Source organism: Chenopodium quinoa, unplaced genomic scaffold, assembly GCF_001683475.1.
Source record: "Chenopodium quinoa cultivar QQ74 unplaced genomic scaffold, ASM168347v1, whole genome shotgun sequence".
Lineage (NCBI taxonomy): Eukaryota > Viridiplantae > Streptophyta > Magnoliopsida > Caryophyllales > Amaranthaceae > Chenopodium > Chenopodium quinoa.
The window spans coordinates 3,240,173-3,263,343 of NW_018743212.1; the positions used below are offsets into that span (position 1 = coordinate 3,240,173).

Sequence of the window (23,171 nt, forward strand, 5' to 3'; positions counted from 1 at the left end):
AAGTTATTCTCAATTGTCGTATGATTCTGTCCCTGTGTGAATTAGATATGCTTGCAAATTGTGAACTATAAGAGAGGAACAGTTAGTTACAGAAACATTATGCCTAGTTCAAGGCAAGTAATCAATGAGTAAAGCAAGGTTTTCGAGATAGCTTGATTGTTAGTAGAAGTATCAAGATATACTTCTAAATTTTAATTACTTGGGTGTTACTTCAGGAGGAGGATTTCTTCATTTATGGCACAAATCGTCCTTAGGTTATTGGTACCTTATAATGAGGAATGACATTGGCCTAGAAGTCTCTTCTACTGAACATGAGAGGTGTGCAACAAACCCGATAGTTTTTTCTTAGCTTTTTACATATTAGACTACAATGCATACTTCTCACAAGTATTTCATAATGTGAGCAAATCTAAGTACTCGTACTAGGTATAATAATTAGTGTTTTACTTCTTTATAAAATCTCTTGAAGTCGAACTTTAAGCTAAATTAAACTTGAAAATTTCGAGCTCAAAAAAACAAAGCAACACTCAACTCAAGCTCATATGTGAGTGGTATGAGTATGAACAATACCAAGCTCAAAAACCACCCTTTCCTCATGGTACTGTGTAACTTTAGAGACAAATATCAAAATATGGACACAGAGATTGTATTTGAAACTTTAGCTACATAGGATTTATAAAGAGCTAAGGGTACCTCAAAATTCGTCCTTTGCCTTCCCATAAGACTTAAAGCCTTCATACATTTATGAACACCATATCAACAAAACGAAGCAAAAAAGATCTGACCAAAACAGCTTACTCTATATCTGTATTAGCTCTCATACTTTAAGTCCATTCGTCTAATTCCAGTAAATATTGTTTCTTGGACACGCGTTGGTTTTCTTCTTTTCATTAACCAAGGAGAGCAGCCTTGAGACACCCTGAGTCCAAACATCATACTCCTGCTGACTCTTGCACTCAAACTCGATTACTCTATGTGTGGCCGTCTTTAGCCCAAAGTAACGTCGTTTTTCTCCTCCAGTTTCAATGAACCGCCTCTCTGGCCATACTGGCAAGTCTTTGCAAACTTCCATCAGTATCTCTGTCACAAATTACACAATAAATCTCATCATTAATTAGTGATTCACCAGACATCCAAATTCACTTGCCAGTACTATCAAAATTCATAAGTTTTGACTTCTGCAATAAATTTAAAATTAGAGGAATATGCAGAGCACTGATAGGGAGAAAGAGAATGGCGAAGTACTTTTTTTCTTCTTGGTGATTCCTGTTACATGTCTACTCTTCATTTTGAGCACAACCTGCATGACAAGAGAAAAATGGTTAGGAAAATGACTAACAAGTAGAAGAAAATGGTATACAAGTGGGTGGGTTTTGAAAGAACGTAACCTGGATTGTTTTGTCGATGTATACTGAGACGACTTTCCAGTGAAGATCACCTGGTAAAACAAATGAAATAATTCAATCAATAATTATTTTTACTAATAGGCTTTGATTAAATCTAGCCAGAGAAGCTGAAATTACCAGTTCGAGTGCGTTTAAGAAGCTCGGAGCCCCTGGCAAGTAGTTCTTCATTACATAAACCAAGAAAGTTTTCACCTTGTAGATCAGGCTCGCCATTGTAGCTACCATTTCGACTGTGCCTATTCTCACCTTTTATACCTTTCTCGACGGGTAAGACAGCTGCTATATTACATACTTCTTTCATTGTCCTTGCCTTCAGAGTTGCTGCCCCTCTTAAAGCTGCATTATGCATATAGGATGTAATGATTTGTAAAAAGCAATCTCCTCATAGAATATGCACTTGTACAGTTCTACACACATACACTCTGTATAATGTTATTTCAAAATTATCGTTGCTACAGTATAAGGTAATACCCCTTTATCCTAACTATCAAGCCACAGTTGTTTAGGCCATTCCAAAACAATAGGCCTCGGTTGACAAAATGACTTCCTAAAGTGATTATATGCATTCCATTATTTTTCCATGACACTGATTTTAGCAAATGTGATATTGAAATCTATCTGTAATTATTTCAATTTGTCAATTGCTATAAACATTAAATGATCACATCAATTTCCCACGCATTAAATCTCTTTTTCCAAGTTACACTCCAATGCAGACAATGGGTTAACAGAATTTGTAGGAATAAAGAACAGAAACTCTAACCTGTTGCAGCAGCAGCAGTGAGAGTCATGATATCACCATGGGATTGAACATTAACAGCAGAACTAATTACAGTAGCTAACTGTTCTCTCTCTGCACCCATTGCCTCAGCAGCCTCCACACACCGTGCAGCCACCAAAGTAGCGGCTGAAGCCATTGCCATGTCTGTCTGCTCTGCCTGTTCATCCTTCCCAGATGATCCAGATGCTGCAGCAGTCGCAGCTGCAGTTGCTGCCACTGCTGCAGCAACTGCAGCCACAGAAATTGCTGCATGGAGCTGTGCATTGTGCACTCGCAGCTCCTCTTTCTTTTTCTCACGCCTCTCCTTCAGCCACCTCCCAACTGTCTTACCCCCAACAGAACCGCCAGCACAAGGAGTGGTTCCACCACTTCTAGGACCCACACGGATGGGAGGTAATAGAGGTTGTGGGGTACTGCTGGTACTCAGGTACTGCAAACATTGGAAAACAGTAGTCACAAGGTTTAGCAAGCCACACCATTTGCTTTACACAAATATATTTATGGCAAGTGAAAGTTCACAATAATAGGGACATGGAGAGTAGAAACAAGTCAAAATGGCGTGTCCAGCACTTGCATTTCTTAAACAACGAGGTAGTCCTCTCTATACATTGGAGGCCTTTACTTCATTTTTGGAATCAAAAACAAAATGAAATGATCAAGTTTATAGCATTTGTTCTTTCTAACACGAAGTACTCCAGATATCATAACTTAAGGCATCAGGTCTAATAACAAAAAATGTCAAAAACTTGAAATGTCCCTTAGGAGAGGGGGGGGGGGGGGAGGGATAGGGGAGAAGGCATCACATGCTAGTCACATGAATACTTTCCTTTATAGCAAACCTTTAATAAAGAAGGTTTTGTAAAAGCTCTTTGGATATGAGTCAATAACATCAAAATTTAAAGGGTAACGCTTTCTTTTACTTTTTTTTTCTTTTTTCTTGGTTTAGGAATGGTGTCACTTTCTATTTACCATATAAAAAAAAGTAATTTTATAGCAAAGATAGCAGAAATTGTTCAAATGAAGATTGGACTTTAGATAGTTCAAATTTGCACATTACTTAAAAGCCAAGACTAATGAGAGAAGCACTACTAAAGTACTTACTAAACTACACTACCAAGATCCCAAAAGAGACAAAAAGTAATGGCCTATATTAAATAAGACAATAAATAGATAGTTTCCAGTTGGGCACTTGGGGTGATTTTCTAGTTTAATCATGTCAAAATCATTTCTCAACTACTCAGATAATAAAATTACATGAAAGGAGGGGGGTGTTTGTTTTGGGTAGTATGAATGAATTGCGTACGTTAACAAAAACCTATGCAAATCTTACGCTCATAGTTATGAAATTGTTGCACACACTTTGTCGCACTAAGATTGTCACAGACTCAGTAATTTGCTTATTTTAGAGTTGATTAATCGAAATCACACAAAATACAAGGTATTAAATTTTTATTACACTTCAAATCTAATTAAATACAAAGTACTCGTACAATTTTCATTATACACTCGAACCCAATCTGAATTTCACCTTGTGAAAAGGGTAAAATTTGGGGACATGGTAACTTCCAAAAGCCAGTTTTCAGAAAACCAGTCAGTGATATGCTACAAGTACCTTGCACAGACTTCCTACAATAAGTGCATCCAGGAAAGAGTAAAAAAGCTGACAGTAAAATATGGGCTGTAAAATATTCGAGCATTCAGAACATGCTAAAATTTTCACCTATAGATCTAGTAAGAAAGAGAAACATTTCAGCTAAAAAATAAAAAATAAACCCAACAACATTTCCCCAACTACTTTGGTTGGTTGATCTTATTAAGACTTTTTATTGGCACCATTAAACTGTTATCTAAGTATTATTTTTTTTTTACTTTTTTTATTTTTTATCATCATCGTTATAAATAAATAAAAACAGGCGAAAATCCTTTCAGAAAAAAAAAAAGAGATAACAAAAAAAAAAAAAAAAAAAATGGCGCACCCAATCGCAGAAGCGAACGAGAAGAGCCCTTTCGGCTCACTTTCACCGGACGAATTCTACGCAAAGCACTCAGTGAGCCACTCATCCGAGTACATCACCAATTCACGAGGTATGAAGCTTTTCACCCAATGGTGGACCCCACTTCACGGTGAAAAACTCGGGTTAATCTGCGTCGTCCATGGCTACACTGGCGAGTCAAGCTGGACCGTCCAACTCACCTCCATCCACTTTGCAAAAGCCGGTTTTATTGTTTGCGCGATTGACCACCAGGGTCATGGCTACTCCGACGCGCTTGATGGGTACGTGGCTCACATCCCCGATATCGGACCCGTGGTTGATGATTGCATTTCGTTCTTTGATGCGTTTCGTGAGAGACACGCGCCGGGGTTGAAGGCGTTTATGTACGCGGAATCTCTTGGAGGGGCGATTGCGTTGTTGATTACTTTGAGGAAGAAGCGCGTGGGAAAGAGTGGTGGGGGGTTTGATGGGTTAGTGTTTGTTTGGGTCCAATTTAGTCAAAATTGGGCCGGAGCATTAAATGATCCAATTAAAAGCCCAAGGTCAAGGTTCAACTCTCCAATTGCTCAAAAGTCAAAAGTCAGCCCACAAAGTAAGCCAATTGGGCAAAAGCCCAACCTCTCCAAATATGATGAGGTATAAAAGCCCTCATATTAACACATTCAAGGGGACATCTCATAACATCATATACACTATCAGACACAACAACACAGGCATCATCACATACATTATCTCATACACGGATTATTCCAACTCATATGCTCATTCTTGCATTGAGAAATACTCCACAAAAGCCTCAAGCTACAAACTCTCTTGCATAGTGTCTTCCTTTTTACACATTGTACTGACTTTAGCATCGGAGGGGCCTTCCTCGGAAACACCCCCGAGGCTAGTTTACGTGTGTTCACTGTGCAGGAAACCTTCGGCCCAACACAGCTTGGATCGAATCCAGTCTTCTCCATTTTAGTGGACCTTCGGCAAGGTCCCATTGTTTTCAACCGAAACAATTTGGCGCCGTCTGTGGGGAAGACTTTCAAAAATCTTTAAGCCAAATTCCTAACCAAGATCATCTTGCAATTATCTTAGCAGCCATGGCTAAGAACCGCAAGAGCAAAAGCCTCCGTCAAGGAGCGGGCGAAAAGCCTAAAACCCCTACACCATCGCCCTCGCCGGACCGGAACTCTCCCAAGGGTGCCGGCTCGGGGGGAGGATCACACAAGGAGGATTCCCTATCTCCTATAATGCATGACTCTCAATATAGGCCGGACCACTCTCGGTCTAGCAGGGGTCAGTCTGATCATAGGACATATTCAGTGTCCCAAAGCCAACCATCGGCTGCACGGCCTCATTACCACACTCGGCCGGGGACCCCTTTGACGGGGCCCAGTTCGGAGGAGGTGGCAAGAGCGCTGGCAGTACTCATGGAGGCAATGAGGGCACAGAATATGCCACCGCCTCGTGATCGAACTCCTCCGCATACCCGGCATCAGCGGAGGAAGTTAGACCATGACGGTGGGAAGCTTCCTTCCTTCCGGGAACTGGAAGAGTGGGAGGAGGATTCTTGGAAAAATGAAAAACAGAGGAAGAAGAACTCTCAATTATTTAAAGGATCCTCATCCTCAAGACCAGCAGCGCATAAGAGCAGCAGCTCAGCTTCTCGGCCAGAATCTGCTCGCCGGGAACCCGAGACTGCTCGCAGAAGCGTCCTTGACCGACTCGGCGGCCAGGAACCGAGCGTGCGTAGTCGCCTCACGTTCCCTGCAGCCGAGGCCCAGACTTCCCAGCCAGGGACGAAAACCACTCCTACCTCTCTGAGAGGGCGGAGCGCGGTCCCTTCGGCCAGGAACAAGGGCAAGGCCATTATGCTTCCCGCTAGTTCACCATTCGAGCAATGGATACTAGAAGAGCGCGTACCCACGGTTAAAATACCGTCGCATATCACATATGACGGGACCACGGATCCGAAGGACCACGTGGCCTCGTATGAGACTCATATGCATCTTTGCCCCAGATCCGAGGCGACTTGGTGCAAATATTTCCCAACCACTCTCAAGGGGGTCGCGCAAGCGTGGATCTCCAAGGGAGTAAGGCAAGGCTCCATAACAGGTTGGGATGATCTGTCCTCCAAGTTCAGAAGCAAGTTTTCCACGGCAAACCGCCGAGAGAAGACTACCGCAGAGCTCATGGGTCTGCAACAGGGGGAAACTGAAAGCCTCCGAGACTACCTGACCCGTTTCAGTAACGAGTCATCAAGCGTCTCTCAGCTGGACCAGGGGCTAGCTGTTTTTGCAATGCAGAATGGCCTTCAGCCAGGAAAATTCCTAGACTTCATGGTCATGCAAACCCCGCAGACCTTGGAGGAAGCTCTTAGTGCTTCGGATAAGTTCATCCGAGCCGAAGAATGGAATAAAGCAAAAACCCAACCTCAATCCGGGGGAGGGAAACAGAGGCAAATACCCTTGTCTGAAGGCCGAGGCCATAAGGCAAAGGGAAAATCAAAGGCCTCGGAACCATCTTCGGCCAGCGACCTAAAGAAGGACAGGTTTGCCTCATACACAGGCAGATACGAGTCCTACACTCCGCTCTCTCTTCCACGCGCCAAAATTTACAGTGTGACGAAGGAGGAGCAGAGTTACCGAAAGCCGAAACCACTCCCAGAGTGGTATCAGCAAAAAAATAAAAATCAGTGGTGTGAGTTCCACGAGTCTTCGGGCCACAACACTGAAGAGTGTATCCAGCTGAAGGACCAGATAGAAGACATGGTCCGGAAGGGATACTTGAAAAAATACATCGCGGATCACCGCGAGAAAAAAGAATCCGAGAGGTTAGCAAAGGACTCTCGGCAGGACCTTGATTTCCCCCGGAAAAACAGTAAAAAACCGGAGGGGAAATTCCCTCCGATCAATGTTATCTCGGGAGGAATATACTCTCGGAGGGAGCACAAGCGTCACCTTAGAGCTTTGACTCACCAGGTGAACAACGCTGACATTCAATCTCCCCAGTCGCCGGTGCCGAACATGACGTTCACAGCCGCCGACTGCCGGGGGATTACGTTCCCTCACGAGGATCCGTTGGTGATCATCGCCACGGTGGCCAACCACGACGTCAGTAAGGTCCTTGTTGACGGTGGCAGCGGAGCAAACATTCTGTTCCGAAAGGCCTACAACCAAATTAAGCTGAAGCCCAAGCACCTTACGCCGGTACCCTATCCGGTATCCGGGTTCAATGGGGCTTCAACTTATCCAGATGGGAAGGTGACACTTCCTGTCACCATCGGTTGCGATGAGGCAGCCCGGAACGTCATGATTGAGTTTTTGGTCATCGACGCTCCTTCAGTGTACAACGTGATTTTGGGGAGACCCATAATTCACGAGATCCAAGGGGTCGTCTCAACTTATCATCAGCTGATGATTTACGTCTCAGACGCCGGCTTCCCCGAAAGGATACAGGGCAACCAGAAGGACGCCCGAAGGTGCAACTACCTCAAGCCATCCAGTAGTCGCCCAGATAACGACAAGGATGAGGAGGAGAAAGAAAAAGAAAGAGAGCCGAGCACAAAAAAGCCGAAAGGCCTAAGTGCTTCGGCCCAAGGATCAGTGCCCAGAGAAAAAGGTCCCGAAAGGGAAAAGGTTGACTCTTCATCTGAGCCGAAAGACTCAGAGAGCCAGCCGAAGAACACAAAGACTGGGACACCTGCTGACATTGGCAGCAGACCAGATTCTGAAGAGTCCAGTCCATCGGCAATGGACATGGACCAACAGACTGAAACAGTTGAGTTGGCCGAAGGAGATGCTGAGAAATGTGTAACAATCGGGATGGACCTTGATCCTGACACCCGTTGTGAACTTATTCAGCTCCTTCGGGATAACAGAGATGTGTTTGCTTTCTCGGCAGCTGATATGCCCGGGATAAGTTCAGACCTCATCTCCCACAAGCTTAATGTTGACCCAGCGTGTCGACCAGTTAAGCAAAAGAAGCGGAATTACTCCGCCAATAAGAACCGAGACATCGCAGCCGAAGTCAAAAAATTATTGGAGGCAGGATTCATTGAACCTTGCCAATATCCGGAATGGCTGGCAAATGTGGTGATGGTTCAGAAGCCCAATGGTACCTGGAGGATGTGCGTTGACTTCACGGACCTAAATAAGGCTTGCCCAAAGGATTTCTATCCCTTGCCAAGAATCGATCAGCTAGTCGATTCGACAAGTGGCCATGCCTTGCTTAGTTTCATGGACGCATTCTCAGGGTATCATCAGATCTTCATGCACCCCGACGATCGAGCAAAGACAGCATTCGTCACGAACGCTGGGGTGTATAATTACAAAATGATGCCCTTCGGATTGAAAAATGCGGGGGCAACCTATCAAAGGCTGGTGGATCAAGTTTTCGCCGATCAAAAGGGCCGAAACATGGAAGTCTATGTTGACGATTCAATCGTCAAAAGCAAAAAACTAGAGGACCATGTAAAGGACCTGGCTGAAACTTTCGCCACCTTGAGAAAGCATCAAATGAAGCTGAATCCGAAGAAGTGTGTCTTCGGCGTGAAGTCAGGGAAATTCCTGGGTTTCATGGTCAGCAAAAGGGGGATTGATGCCAATCCCTCTAAAGTCAAAGCGGCGTTCGACCTTCCTGAGCCAAAAACGAAGAGGGATGTTCAGCGGCTCACCGGAAGAATGGCAGCCCTTTCGAGGTTCATTTCTAGAGCTTCGGATAAGGGGTTACCCTTCTTCAAAGCCCTGAAACTCCCGAAAACAAAAGAGCTTGTTTGGGAGGAAGAGCAAAAAGACGCCTTTCAACAGCTTCGGGAGCATCTGGCTCAACTCCCAACGCTGGCTAGCCCAGTTGAAGGAGAAACTCTATACCTATATGTGGCCGTTAGCCCGGCCACCATCAGCGCAGTATTGCTGAGGGAAGAGAGTAAGAGTCAGCAACCGATTTATTTCGTCAGTCATACACTGACGGATGCCGAGACCCGCTATCCTCTACTCGAGAAAGTTGCTTTCGCGGTAGTAGTAGCTGCTCGGAAGCTGAGGCCCTATTTTGATTGCCATCAGATAGTGGTCTTAACTGATCAGCCATTGGAAAAAGTTCTTGGCAAGGTTGAAAAATCCGGTAGGCTAGCCAAGTGGGCTTTTGAGCTCACCGAATTCAGCATCAGCTACCGTCCGAGGGCTGCCATTAAGGCTCAAGCCCTGGCGGATTTCTTGGCCGAATGCTCATACCAAGAAGTGCTGGACAGTGAAAAGAAAGTCTGGACCGTGTTTACGGATGGGTCTTCCACCGAAAACGGTTCGGGGGCAGGAGTAGTGATAACTTCTCCCGAAGGCAAATCCTTTGAGTATGCACTAAAATTTTCTTTTAAGGCCTCGAACAATGAAGCCGAATATGAGGCAGCAATCGCCGGCCTACAATTGTGCATCTCCTTGGAAGCCGATCATGTCTGCTTAAAAACAGACTCTCAGCTAGTTGCATATCAGATCAGTGGCAGCTATGAGGCCAAAGAGCCCTCCATGATAGCTTATCTTGCCAAGATCAAATCAGTCATTGCAGAGCTGAAAACTTTTGAGGTTCAGCTGATCCCAAGGGGTCAGAATACTCAGGCCGATGCACTCTCCAAACTTGCTAGTTCATCTTTTACCGAGCTGAACAGATCTGTATATGTAGAAGTGCGTCGAGTAAGAAGTGTCGACGAAGCACCTGAAGTGTGCTGCGCCGACCCAGAGCCTAGTTGGATGGAACCCATTTTAGCTTTTAAGCTTCGGGGAGAAACTCCTGAGGACAAAGCTTTGGCCTCCAAAATGAAGAGAACCAGCTCTAGGTTCATTGTCTTCAAGGGGGAACTTCTGAAAAAGTCCTTCTCAGCCCCATTGCTGAAATGCGTGGGACCAACAGATGCAGATTATATCCTGCGGGAGATTCACCTCGGCATCTGTGGGAACCACATTGGGGGAAGAACCTTAGCCCACAAGGCATTGAGGGCCGGATATTACTGGCCCACCATGATCGCAGATGCTAAGGAGCTGGTTCGGAAATGCGAAAAATGTCAAAAATATGCTCCAGTTATCCATCAGCCAGCAAGGGATCTTCAGCCGATCCTTAATCCACTCCCGTTTGCCCAATGGGGACTGGATATACTGGGACCATTTCCAGAGGCTGTGTACCAGAAAAAATGGCTGATAGTTGGCGTCGACTACTTCAGTAAATGGATCGAGGCCGAAGCAGCCTCGAACATTACAGAGCAAACTGTCAGAAAATTTATCTGGCAGAATATCATCACTCGCTTTGGCATCCCGAGAGTATTTGTTTTCGATCATGGGAGGCAATTTGACAACTTACCGCTGAAGCGATATACAGATCAGTTCGGCATAAAACTGGCATTTTCAGCGGTATGCCACCCGTAGAGTAACGGACAAGCCGAAGCAGCAAATAAACAGATCTTAAGTGCCCTCAAGAAGAGGGTGGAAGATCAAAAGTCCAAATGGCTAGAGGAGCTCCCTGGAACCCTTTGGTCCCTTCGGACAACTGAAAAAGAGGCAACGGGCCACTCACCTTTTGAACTGGTGTATGGTGCCGAAGCCGTCCTTCCAGTGGAAATTGGCTCTGAGAGCCTTCGAGTGCACCATTTCTCGGCTGAGAATGAGCGACTGATGAGGGAATCTCTCGACTTCCTCGACGAAGTAAGAGACTCAGCTCGAGATAAAATGGCGGCCTATAAGCAGAGAGTCAGCAAATTTTATAACCGAAGGGTCCATGCAAGGCCTCTCAAAATTGGGGATCTTGTCCTTCGGAATGCTGCTGCAGTTCAGAAAGGCCGAATCCATGGGAAGCTCTCAGCTACATGGGAGGGACCTTATGAAATTTATGATGAGCTTCAGCCAGGGACATACCGACTTCGGCAGTTGGATGGAACTGAGTTGAAGAATCACTGGAATGCTGATGTACTGAAAAAATACCATGTGTAAACCCTTCGGGGCAGAACAATCTTTGTAAGTACATTTTGAACTAATGACAGGCCTTGGAGCCGCCATTTATATAAAATTTACAACTGTTTATCCTTTCAAAATTTTCTTTGTTCTATCTACTCTTTGAGGGTTTTTTATTCAGCCTCGTCTGAAGCCTTCGCCTTCGGGTAACTGGGTTTCAGATTGCTGACAAAACCTGTCTTTTTAAAGAACACTGGTCTTTCAGCTGAAGTCAAACTTCAGTAAGACTTGTTCTCCAAAGACATGAGTCCATGGACAATTCTGGGATATTGCCTTAACTGAGCCTTGTATCCCAGAGAGCCATTATCCGAAACATTGCCTTAAGTTGGCCCTGTGTTTCGGGTATCCATTTTTCAAAGATAGCCAGAAAATCAAGGATAACAGCAACAGTTGAAAATTTTTAAATCAGCCTCGTCTGAAACCTTCGCCTTCGGGTAACTGGGTTTCAGATGGCTTACAAAACTCAGTCTTTTTAAAAGAACACTGGTCTTTCAGCTGAAGTCAAACTTCAGTAAGACTTGTTCTCCAAAGACATGAGTCCATGGACAATTCTGGGATATTGCCTTAACTGAGCCTTGTATCCCAGAGAGCCATTATCCGAAACATTGCCTTAAGTTGGCCCTGTGTTTCGGGTATCCATTTTTCAAAGATAGACAGAAAATCAAGGATAACAGCCTTTTTAAATCAGCCTCGTCTGAAACCTTCGCCTTCGGGTAACTGGGTTTCAGATGGCTTACAAAACTCAGTCTTTTTAAAGAACACTGGTCTTTCAGCTGAAATCAAACATCAGTAAGACCTGTTCTCCAAAGACATGAGTCCATGGACAATCCTGGGATATTGCCTTAACTGAGCCTTGTATCCCAGAGAGCCATTATCCGAAACATTGCCTTAAGTTGGCCCTGTGTTTCGGATATACGTCTTCTTTAAGAACGCTGGTCTTTCAGCTGAAGTCAAATTTCAGTAAGACTTGTTCTAAAGAGGTTAGTCCCAGAAAGCTAATATCCCAAGCATTGCCTTCAGTTGGCCCTGTGTTTCGGATATCCAACTTTCAGACAATCTTCAGTAAGACTTGTATCCCAGAAGCATTGCCTTCAGTTGGCCCTGTGTTTCGGATATCCAACTTTCAGACAGTCAATCTTCAGTAAGACTTGTATCCCAGAAGCATTGCCTTAAGTTGGCCCTGTGTTTCGGATATCTATTTTGAAGAAGTTCAGAAATTGCTTATTCAACTAAAGTCATACTTCAATTTCTGTGGGGGCAAGAAGCACGCAGTGCAGCTATGTTCGGCAGAGTTGAAGAAAAGAAACAGTAAAGCATTCAAAAATAAAGCAACTGAAGAAAAAATTTTTGAGCTACAAGTTCAATAATTCAGTATCGGCAGCCGCCCACAAGCGGAAAATAACAGCTGCCGAAATACGTACATAAGCAAAAAAATAAAACTGCTGTACGACAAGGCAAGCTGAAGCAAAAAACAAGGCAAAAAACTCAGAAAGCGGCAAGTCTAAAGTTAAGCACATGATGAACCGCAAGATTCTGAAGACGACTGCCCGAGTTCCTATGCTTCAGCCGGGGGATCAGACTGATCAGCGTTGAGTCCCATGGTGGCCTCAGCCCCAGCAGCCGAAGAGGCGGGCTTTGCATTTTGCCGAGCCTCCCTTTCCCTCTGCTCAGCTTCCAACTCCAGTCTTTCAGCTTCCTCTTCGGCTTCCTCAGCCTTAAGAATTTCAGCTTCAGCTGGAGTTGCATACTTCATGTGAGGGTCTTCGGGATTCTGGACCCACTCAGCACATTTAGACCAGTCCAGCTTCGGCTCAGCATGAAGGCAGAGTCTTCGGCATACTCGGAATCCGTTTCTGAAACCCATCTCATATTCCTCTTGGGTGTAAACACGGACTTTGAGTAAAGCCTCAGCATCAGCCAGCTTCTTCTGGGTCTCCTCCAAGTCTTCCTTGGATTTCTTCAGCTGTTCAGCGACTTTGGAGGAGGAACCCTTCAGCTCATTCAGCTCTTGCTGAATTTGGAAAGCCTTTGTCTGAGCTTGGGCCACTTCAACTTTCTGGATCAGCAGTTGATCCTCAGCCTCTTGGAATTTAGCTCTTTGAGCTTCAGCAGCAGCAGCAGCCTCTGAGAGTTGGACGTCTTTGGCCAAGAGCAACTCTTCAGCAGCCATTCGGCTGGCTTCAAGAGCCTCTAGACGCTGCTGCACTTCAGCTTGTGCAGCAGTTCCTTCTTGAATTCGGCTCTCAATAGCAGCCTTGAATTTGGAGACGTCCACTCCCATATGCTCCTGGAGGAATTTTTCCCCTTCCATCAGTGGGGGAAAAACCTCCATCTCCATAGCATCGCAGAAGGTTTTCAGAGCTTCGGCAGCTTTTTTACCGTACTCCTCAACCTCCTGCTGCTTCTCTTCAGCTGCTGCTTGCTTCAGCTTAGCAAGCTTAACTTCCTCTTCAGCCACCTTCCTTTCGTGCACAGCAGCGTCTACCCTATCTTGTAGGGTATCAATCAGCTCTACAGTGAGAGTCTGATTGTGCACGAACTGAAAACAGGAAGACAAAAAAAAAAATAAAAAATAAGTAATAAGAAAAAAAAAATAGAGCTGAATTTCGGAGGAAATGAAGGAAAATTACCTGCATCATCAGCAGTTGGTTAGACCTGGCTGGGTCAGGAACTGATCTACTGGATTCGCCCATCCCAGCAGTGGCCTTCAGCGACCAGATCCTTGCCCTGTCTACTTCGGACATGCCAGCAAAATTGCCGAAGTAGGCTGCAGCTCCTTCTCGGTTTTGACCCCATATGAGGTCCCAGATGTGATCTGGGATTGGAATTCGGGGGGCCGAGAAACCCATTTCTCCAGAATGCAGAGTCTGGAAAGAAGGGAAGGACGACGATGGAGCTTGATTAGCTTTGGTTGTCTCAGCATCGTCCTTCTCAGAGGAGTCAAGTACTATGACCTCCTCTTCTTCAGGGGTGAGGACGAAAGCCTCAACCTCTCTTGCGATATCTGCCGTGAAGCCTTCAGCACTTGACATCACGGCATCTTTATTTTCGTGCTCAGCAGCACTCTCCTTGATTTCTTCTTGGACCCCTCCCTTAGGTTCGGGAGTTCTCTGATCCACCTCCATCTCAGGAGGTGGCGGAGGGGTCTTTTGAGGAGATTGGGGTGTTGGCTGGGGAACCCTCGGCGATCCATTGCCTTCCTCAGGTTCCCTTATTGCGACGCCGATGGTCATCGGCCTCTGCTGAAAATCATGAGGGCCGATGATGGCCATCCTTCGGCGCCTTTTCAGAAGAGGCTGCTCGTCCATATCTGAGTCTGAAGACTCTTGTATTTGATCTTCGGGACGAACAGGAGCTTTGCCTTCTCTGTGTCTGTTACTCTCTTCAGACTGTAACAGACAGGGGGGAAGAAGAGTGTGAGTAAAAAAAAAAAAAAAAAAAAAAAAAAAAAAAAAAAAGAAGAAAAGAAAAAAGTTGTCTGAAAGCTCACCGAGGTCTTCAGCAAAGCCTCGTCTTCTTCAGCTGCTCTAGCTGCAGCTTCGGCTTCAGCAGCTCTGGAGGACCCTTCTCCTCCTTCACAAGCCTCAAGTACCCGTGCAACCTCTTCGGCTGTGCGGGCAGCTTCAGCTTCTTCGTTCAGCAGCTGAAACCAAGGGTCTCTCTTCTTCCACCAAGGCTTCTGCCTCTGATACAGAGCAACAGCCTCAATTTGGAAGTGGGAAGAGTCCAGATGAACTTCCCTATGCCTCGGCTCAGTGATAGACGGGGCCCGTTCAGTTACAACTCGCTCTCGGTTAACACCAAGACGAGCGTAGTTAATACCAACGTTGGTCTCGTCCCGCTCTGAAAAAAGGAAAGGGAAAAAGTTTAGCTCAGATATGTTGGCACAGCATAAAAAAGCAAAGCGAGAGAAGAAAAAGAGGTAGTTAAAAGCCTCGGCCCCAGCCGAAGAAGCTTACCATCCTTAAACTTTCGGCTGAGGCCAACAGCTGCTAGCATATTCTCTTGGAAAACGTAATGCGTATCGGGGAGCCAAGTCTCCGGGATATGCTGCATTCGACCACTCCCCCCCGGGTTCGGCAGCTTGCCGAAGATATGTTGCTGATCCAGGTTCGGATCCGCCCCGTTATCTGCGGGGGGACCTAGACTTCCCATTTCGGGATCAGGCTCAGCTAAGTACCGGGGAGCGCTGAAGACACAAGGGTGGCCCGGATCTATGGGTGCCCTAACCCAAATCCATTGACCTCTCCAGTCCTTGTCTGAAGAGTCATTTGGCCACATGGTCAAGTATTGGGGCCGGGACTCAATCCGATACCACCCAGAACCATGGCTTCCGTGCCCACTCTGAATATTTGGCACTAGCCGATGGAGCTTTCTGAAGCAGTGCAGGTTCGGCACGTATTTGAAGAACTTGCAGACCCATAAGTATGTCATCACCCTTCGGATGCTGGTGGGGGTTAGCTGACATAGGGAAATGTTGTAATGGATCAGCAAGTCTCGGACGAAAACGTCCAAAGGGAACCTCAGCCCATACTGAAGCTGTCTCGTGTACACCCCCACATACCCCGGGGGTGGACGATGGATTCTATCGGATGCTGAGGGCATTCGGCACCAATATCCATCAGCTTCAAAAATGCCGTAGTGCAACTCAATTTGCTCAGCAAATCGATATTGATCGGCGTTCTCTACCCACCATGAGTAGGGGCGGTTCTTTATCATGGCCGAAGCGACTTCGGCATTCTCCCACTCTGAAAACCCAGGGAGGATATCCCAAAGGACAGCGGGAATTTCATCATCCCGTCCAGAAGCACTCGGCTCATCCGTTCTTTGAGGAGGAGCCGAGGAAAGGGGAGTCGCCCTAATCCCATCAGCAGGGTCAGACTCCGGCCTTCGACCATTCCAGGTCCCAATCCTATTCCTAGGATCGGGAATCGGCCTTGCTCTTCTTGGAGCACGGGCTCTACCTCTAACTCCTCTTGCCATGGACTATTTCGAAGAGAAAAGTCGAAAGAAAAGGGGAAGGAGTTCGAATTCGAAGAAAAATAAACTGAAATCAAAGGAATTTACCTTAATCTGAAGCGAAATTTGCCGATTTACGAGTTCGTAGTGGCAAGTCTCAGTTTCTAAGCTCAATGCTCGGGGGAATTTGCGAAGTTTTGATACGGATTCTTGGATTCTCTCTCGAAGAATTCTGGGTTTGTGTTGGTGAATCAGTGAGGAGAATGACGCGCCTCTGTTTATATCTCCAGGTACGGGATACGAAGAGTCTGTGCTTTAATTTCTCTTAAGTACCCACTAAGTAACCATTAAACACATGTCTTGTGATTAAACCGCCCATTATCCGTCCAACTTCCGCAAATCATTAACCGTTGTTATCTCATTAATTACGGTTTAAATTCAAATTTTTGGATCAATTAAATCATTTACTTCCCTCCTTTTCTGAGTTAAATCAAACCCGACCCGTCATTCTTCCAAATCGGGTCTGGGGGGCAAGTTGTTTGGGTCCAATTTAGTCAAAATTGGGCCGGAGCATTAAATGATCCAATTAAAAGCCCAAGGTCAAGGTTCAACTCTCCAATTGCTCAAAAGTCAAAAGTCAGCCCACAAAGTAAGCCAATTGGGCAAAAGCCCAACCTCTCCAAATATGATGAGGTATAAAAGCCCTCATATTAACACATTCAAGGGGACATCTCATAACATCATATACACTATCAGACACAACAACACAGGCATCATCACATACATTATCTCATACACGGATTATTCCAACTCATATGCTCATTCTTGCATTGAGAAATACTCCACAAAAGCCTCAAGCTACAAACTCTCTTGCATAGTGTCTTCCTTTTTACACATTGTACTGACTTTAGCATCGGAGGGGCCTTCCTCGGAAACACCCCCGAGGCTAGTTTACGTGTGTTCACTGTGCAGGAAACCTTCGGCCCAACACAGCTTGGATCGAATCCAGTCTTCTCCATTTTAGTGGACCTTCGGCAAGGTCCCATTGTTTTCAACCGAAACAGTGTTGAATGGGGCTATGTGTGGGATTAGTCAGAAGTTTAAGCCACCTTGGCCTTTGGAACACCTTCTTGGGTTAGCTGCTACGGTTTTGCCTACTTGGCGCGTAGTTCCTACTCGTGGTTCTATTCCTGATGTGTCCTTTAAGGTTTGGAACTTCTCATTCATCCTCTTTCTAATTGATTTTCCAATTATGTTTATATACCTAGTATAATTTCTTGTACATTTTTGTTTGGGTGTTTTTTTATTAATTAATTATATATACTTGTAGGAAAAAACGTAACTATAATTAATTAATTATCAATATGAATATACAAAGTATATAACATTTATAATACTTTAAAAAAAAAATATATACATAGTATATAACAATTCAAATGTTATAGGAGAAATAAGTTCTCTAAGTTCATGAAAAATAAGGACTAACTAGTTTCAGTTCAGTTGAGATGAGTGTAAACCAAGTGAATCGAATGCACCTTCAAAATTAAAGCTAGATTATTGCAGCTATTGCTTAGTAAAAATAAGAGGGGGAAAAAAAAATCAAAATGGACGGATGATCTAGCTGGAGTACCCACATTCATTAATATGTAGGTCATCTCTATTGACTTGGTACAAAAAGCTGCTTATTCAATTTTATTTACTCAAAAACTTTAATTGTCCTTATATGGTCCGTGTTCCCCACACGTTGGTCTAATGTCTACTGTATCCTTAAGGTGGAATGGAAGCGTAAGCTAGCAATCGCGAGCCCAAAGAGGTACATGGGGAAGCCACGCGCTGCCACAGCATATGAGCTGATGAGGATATGCAGAGAGGTTCAAGGGAGATTCGAAGAAGTTGATATTCCACTGTTGATCATTCACGGTGGAGACGACGTTGTATGTGACCCAGCCTGCGTAGAGGAGTTTCATCAACGCGCCTCTAGCAAGGACAAGACACTGAAGATCTATCCGGGTATGTGGCATCAGCTAGTTGGTGAGCCTGAGGAGAATGTTGAGCTTGTCTTTGGTGATGCTTTGGATTGGCTCAAGTCTAGAGCTTTAGGTAGCAAGTGATCAATATCGAATTGGTGTATTAGTGATTTAGTTCTATCCTAAATGGTGTGTTTGAACTTCGACTTCTTATGTGTATAAGTTTTCGAAATTAATAAAATGGACTCTAAAAAGGCGTAAAATTGGACTATTAATCCGGAAAGAATGTGATTAACTATTAAGAAAGGGTGATCAATTTAGATATTCGGGATTTTGGTTCTAATGATTAGTAAAATTAAAAACTCTAGTAGGTGATATTCAAAATCTACAAATCCCAAAAACCGCTTATAGAGTATAGACCGGAGAATTATTGGCGCATATGGCCTATGTGCCAATGAAACAAATAGGATGACATTTTTGTGAATAATGAAAACATGAGAAAAAACAGTGGTGGAAAATTTAATAGCAAAAAGTACTACTACATGCATAATGGTATATTAAATGTACCACTGTACCATTAAAAGAGAAAAAAAAATAATTAAACCTCAGCTCTTCTATATACATGTGAAACATATAGGCTCTATGCGTGTAGATGCACTCGTATAGACCACAACTTCACAAGGCCACCTCATGAAACATGTTAGAACTCTTTATAAAGAAAAAGAAAGGCTGGTACTATTTATTGTCTTATTATTGGCTTTTTTCCCTTAGTAAAATTTTTAAAAGCAAATATTAGTCAAAAAAGGGAGGGAATTCCTTTTACCACGTAAAAAATGAGCCAAACAAGGAAAAAGATTGGTCACTCTACTTTTCCAGTTTTCCTTCTGTCCCCTTTCTTACCCTTTTGAGAATCCTTTTCCTCGTATTCAGTTTGAATGCAGCAATAATAAACAATAGTACAAAGTAAAAGCAAGTTTAAACAAAGAATTTAACCCTAATTAAGTAGTAAAAAGGAGCACTAAATCATTTAGAGTCATAAGAATAATGATGTGCCAATTTGTCCACACTCTGCCTCCCTTTAGAAAAAATTGACTTCTTTATATCTTGACTCCGGTTTAATAGAGAACATCTACGATAAACGTGATTTCTAATTGAAAATTTTCTTAGTAAACATACAATTGCAAATTAATTCTCTTTTGTTTGGTTCTTGAAAAGTATATTAGAGAAAACAAAAACGAAAAACAAAAGTGAAAGGTTGAGATGCAAAAAGGAGGAGTAAAGATGGGAGGAAAACAAGCCTTCTTCCTTACAAAAGGGGAAAAAAAAATCAACTAGGGTCTCCTTTACAAACCAAACAATGGAAAATCATTTTCCCGAAAAATAATTTACACCCAATGAAACACTCTCTTTACGCGAGTTACTATTCCAAAGTGACCTATCTTTTCGAGACGGGGAGAGTACTCGTATCAATTTACTCAATGCAACCCATGGGTGAGTAGCTAACAGTACAGTAATTTCTTGGAGCTACATTGCACGGAGTGAGTATACAAGACCAATAGACCATGCAATACAGAATCAAGTTAAGGGTTCAGAATCTAAGAAAAATTGATTTTATCCAAACCAATCAGAGGGGCCTATGGTAAAGAAGGAAAAGGATAAAAAATTTACAATCACTAAACAATGCTATAGAAAGACCTACTCTATGATAATGGGAAAAAAATAAAGTTAGCATTGAAAGAAACAAAAGCAATATCTCCATATTACTGTAAAAAAAGTGTACTAACAATAACAACAATCATAATTGATAGACCCATTGAATAGAGGACAACCTAAAAAGTAAGCGTCAAATTTGGGAGAATGGAGAAGCCTCAGGAAACATAGCTGACATCTCTCTACTCTCTGCAGGTCATTGCTGTCTTCTCTGTTTCTCTCTAGCCTAAATCTGTTTTTAGCTAGAACTAAGGAGTATAATTAATAATCTTGGTTTTTAGTTTTGAGTGAAATTTAAGGCAAAGATGAACTTTAAACTGGTTTTCTCCTGACATTTGTTTATTGTAAACAATTTTTATCCTGTACTCCCTACATACTGTATAATTTCGGATAAATGGTCGACTTGAATCATTAGTTTCAAGTTGTGTTTAAGTCTCTCTTAATAACATAAGGTTGGGATAAAAATTACTACTACTTTTGTGTTCCTTCCCTATTTGATTATTCATGGTTTTTAACATATGTTATAACGCATAAATATCTCTAATTCACATAGTAGAAGTTATTACAGAGTAAATACTTAAATATGCTTTGTTTTACTTATAGTTTGAAATTAGACAAAACCGTCAACTTTTAAGAGTATTTCTTTTGAATTTTCTATTTAGTGGCAATCTTATCTAAAAAGATAAAAGACTCTTGAGGGTGAAGTATTCATACTCTCTCATTAGATACCAACTTTAGAAGTTTTAGATGTCCTACCATATCAATTTTCAACAAAATCTCATAATAAGTTCAAATCAAGCAATAAGTGTGTGGAATGTTAAGTGTCTTTAAGTACAACTTAAGCATGTTTAATGTTTAGACAATGGTACTTGGAAGCAAAACAGAAAAAGTTCACATCACACAAATATTTTAACTAGTCAAAAAAATAATTCCTATCAAGGCAAAAAGGTCACATAGTATTTGTAAGATCGGCATGGCTTTTATTTTATATGTTTTTTTTTTTTTTTTTACGAGTCGTCGTATTTTTAATGTCTCACAATAAATTGAAACAATACTCGACTCATCCATGAGGTGTATATTTAATGTTTCACAATAAATTAAAACAATACTAGACTCATCCAAGACTGAGGAAACAATACCTTGTCAAAATCCACAGGAGGAGAAATAGGATCAGTAGGGCTGTCAAACATTTCAGGAGTAAGAGAAGAAGCAGAAAAACTTTGACCTCCAATTCCATTTGGTGGCTCACTACATGAAGGCCTTCCGGATGTCATTGGTGACACTTCCTGCAACACATACAAACGTACAACATTCAAAAACTATATCACAAAAGCATATGTACCCTTTAAATTTAAATGTTTTTTTTAAAAAAAAAAAAAGAAAAAAAAAAGAGGTGATTTTCAAGTGTGTGAGCAAAATCAATTAAACCCATGAAAAACAGTCTTTTTTCTGAATTATTTTCATGAAAAAGTCTCAAAAAATGTAAACTTTGCATGAAAAAAATAGTCTTTATCATGCAAAAGTTTGTTGGTTTGTTAAGCATTCTTAGAAAAATCCTACAAAGATAAATTAATTCTAAAAAAAAAAAAAAAAAACCCAAAAAATGCAACTTTGGGTAATTTTGACCAAAAAAACTTACAGATTGAGACATGATGCGTTCAAGAACAAGCTGAGAAGTAGCAGAAGAAGCAAAAGAGAAAGAATTTCCAGAAATAAGCCTCTTTTGATCATCTTGGTCAGCAGGAAAAACTAGAGAATGATGTTCTTCTTCAAAGATAGGAGGGGTATTACAGGGAGCAACAGTTTTGGAGACTAAAGAAGGAAGAGAGAGAGAAAGAGCTTTTGAGAGTTGAAGAGCAGGTAAACTCCATGATCTTGACAGAAATTCCATTGGTAACCTTGGACTTTCTGGTAGCTTATTGTTATCATTGTTGTTGTAATTGGATTCTTTGGTCATTAGCATTGGGTTTGTATCCTCCATTTTTTCAGGGGATGCTTTTCTTAAGTTTCTCTCTGTTTTGTTGTTCTTTCTTGGTGACTTGAATTAAATATGGGTTTGTTTACTCTTTTATACTACTGTGGCCTTACCAGGGACTAGGGTGGTTACTTTTACTATTTTTTTATGTTTTTTTTTTTTTTTTTCTCTTTTTATATTTGTGCTGCTTATTTCTTTTTGGGAGAATTTGCAATGGCCTTGGCTTTATGAGAATGAGTAGACAAACTTAGAGGGACAAAACTTATAAGCAGTGGAATAATATTAAAGGGACGGAAGAAATAAGCATTGTTTGGATTAAGTAAATTCGGTTAGGGTTATATTCAAATAATGAGACCAATGAGGTTTTGGCCTATTAGTTTAGACTAAAGGACATGTATACAATAGGTTACATGTTCAAATCTCCCAACCCTATCTGTAATTTGTATTGTCTTTGTGACTCATTCGAATTAACTTTACTTTTATGATAAATCAATCAATAGTAGTAATGTGAACTTTCATGCTACATCAATTTGGATAAGAAATCTTCATTCAATCAAAATCAGTATTTCATTTTTCAAGTACAATTTGAATCTATTCAAGTAACTTGGTGCAAGCCATTTTTTATAAATCTACAATTTACTGATTTTTTAACCTTACTCAAAAACTAATTTTCTTATACTATTCCAATAACCTTAGGAGAAAGGAAGGGTAAAAAAGAAAATACTTCGTACTTTCCTGTTAAGGGTATCCTTTGGGAATGAACGTATTTTAATGATAACGGGGCTAGATATGGGGTTGGGGTGCTTCGACACAATTGAGTTGGGGTTACAGTCAAAGGTGCATTAAGCTGATTACTGATGCCTTTGTTCAGCTCACTTTAACAGGAAGCTTATGTCCTATGGTGGTCCTCTTGTACTGCAAGTATAGACAAAATCCAATGTTCCTTAAGTATACTACACAATCATCCTCACTACCAAATTCTTGGATCTCTAAATACTGATTATTTGGGTCAAGTCATGATCAACTATCATGAACCCAATAAAGTACGGAATATGGTTTTGCAAAATCACTATTGCGCACATTTGCATTCCATGGATGTGGCATTAAGAGGCTTTCCTTCCGATTTTTAAGAGTGCTAAGTTTGTAATGTAAAAAATTGTTCAGGTGCCATGTATGGTACATTTGGTGTTGGATGAAGGATATTTTAATTTTAGTTAGTCGTGGATCTTTTGGTTTTTTTCCCCTTAAGCTAACGGTAAGGAATGTGTCCACTACGATGCTATTATCGAATAATTGTAAAGCTTCTTTAAACCTTTTTTAAAAAGAAATATACAAAAGAAAAGGGTGTAATAAAGGAAATATTTGCTAATTCTACGCAAATGAAAGGTTGATAATT

General features: G+C 42.4%; 2 protein-coding genes across 2 annotated transcripts; one reads left to right on the forward strand and one right to left on the reverse strand.

The window, feature by feature from the left end:
- Window positions 1-507: 507 nt before the first annotated feature.
- LOC110734451 (VAN3-binding protein-like) lies at window positions 508-21,963 on the reverse strand. Its single transcript, XM_021914606.1, has 7 exons — window positions 21,440-21,963; window positions 20,940-21,086; window positions 2,170-2,617; window positions 1,524-1,742; window positions 1,389-1,438; window positions 1,246-1,300; window positions 508-1,080 (listed from the first exon to the last, which is right to left on the reverse strand). Exons 1-7 carry the CDS (start codon window positions 21,779-21,781, stop codon window positions 839-841), a joined length of 1,503 nt encoding a protein of 500 aa, XP_021770298.1. The 5' UTR covers window positions 21,782-21,963; the 3' UTR covers window positions 508-838.
- On the forward strand, window positions 4,105-18,365 carry LOC110734452 (caffeoylshikimate esterase-like). Its single transcript, XM_021914607.1, has 3 exons — window positions 4,105-4,654; window positions 17,186-17,330; window positions 17,896-18,365. The coding sequence occupies exons 1-3, from the start codon at window positions 4,155-4,157 to the stop codon at window positions 18,232-18,234; spliced, it is 984 nt and encodes a 327-aa protein (XP_021770299.1). The 5' UTR covers window positions 4,105-4,154; the 3' UTR covers window positions 18,235-18,365.
- Window positions 21,964-23,171: the final 1,208 nt, after the last annotated feature.

What these genes read in the sequence shown, in the direction of transcription:
- LOC110734452 (XM_021914607.1), top strand. Translation starts at nt 4,155, where the DNA reads ATGGCGCACCCAATCGCAGAAGCGAACGAGAAGAGCCCTTTCGGCTCA. An exon ending in GGTGGGGGGTTTGATGGGTT is followed by an intron (nt 4,655 to 17,185) that starts AGTGTTTGTTTG and finishes TTCAACCGAAAC; the next exon opens with AGTGTTGAATGGGGCTATGT. An exon ending in TTCCTGATGTGTCCTTTAAG is followed by an intron (nt 17,331 to 17,895) that starts GTTTGGAACTTC and finishes TGTATCCTTAAG; the next exon opens with GTGGAATGGAAGCGTAAGCT.
- LOC110734451 (XM_021914606.1), bottom strand. Translation starts at nt 21,781, where the DNA reads ATGGAGGATACAAACCCAATGCTAATGACCAAAGAATCCAATTACAAC. An exon ending in CACTGCTGCTGCTGCAACAG is followed by an intron (nt 1,743 to 2,169) that starts GTTAGAGTTTCT and finishes TGCATAATGCAG; the next exon opens with CTTTAAGAGGGGCAGCAACT. An exon ending in ACATCGACAAAACAATCCAG is followed by an intron (nt 1,301 to 1,388) that starts GTTACGTTCTTT and finishes CTTGTCATGCAG; the next exon opens with GTTGTGCTCAAAATGAAGAG.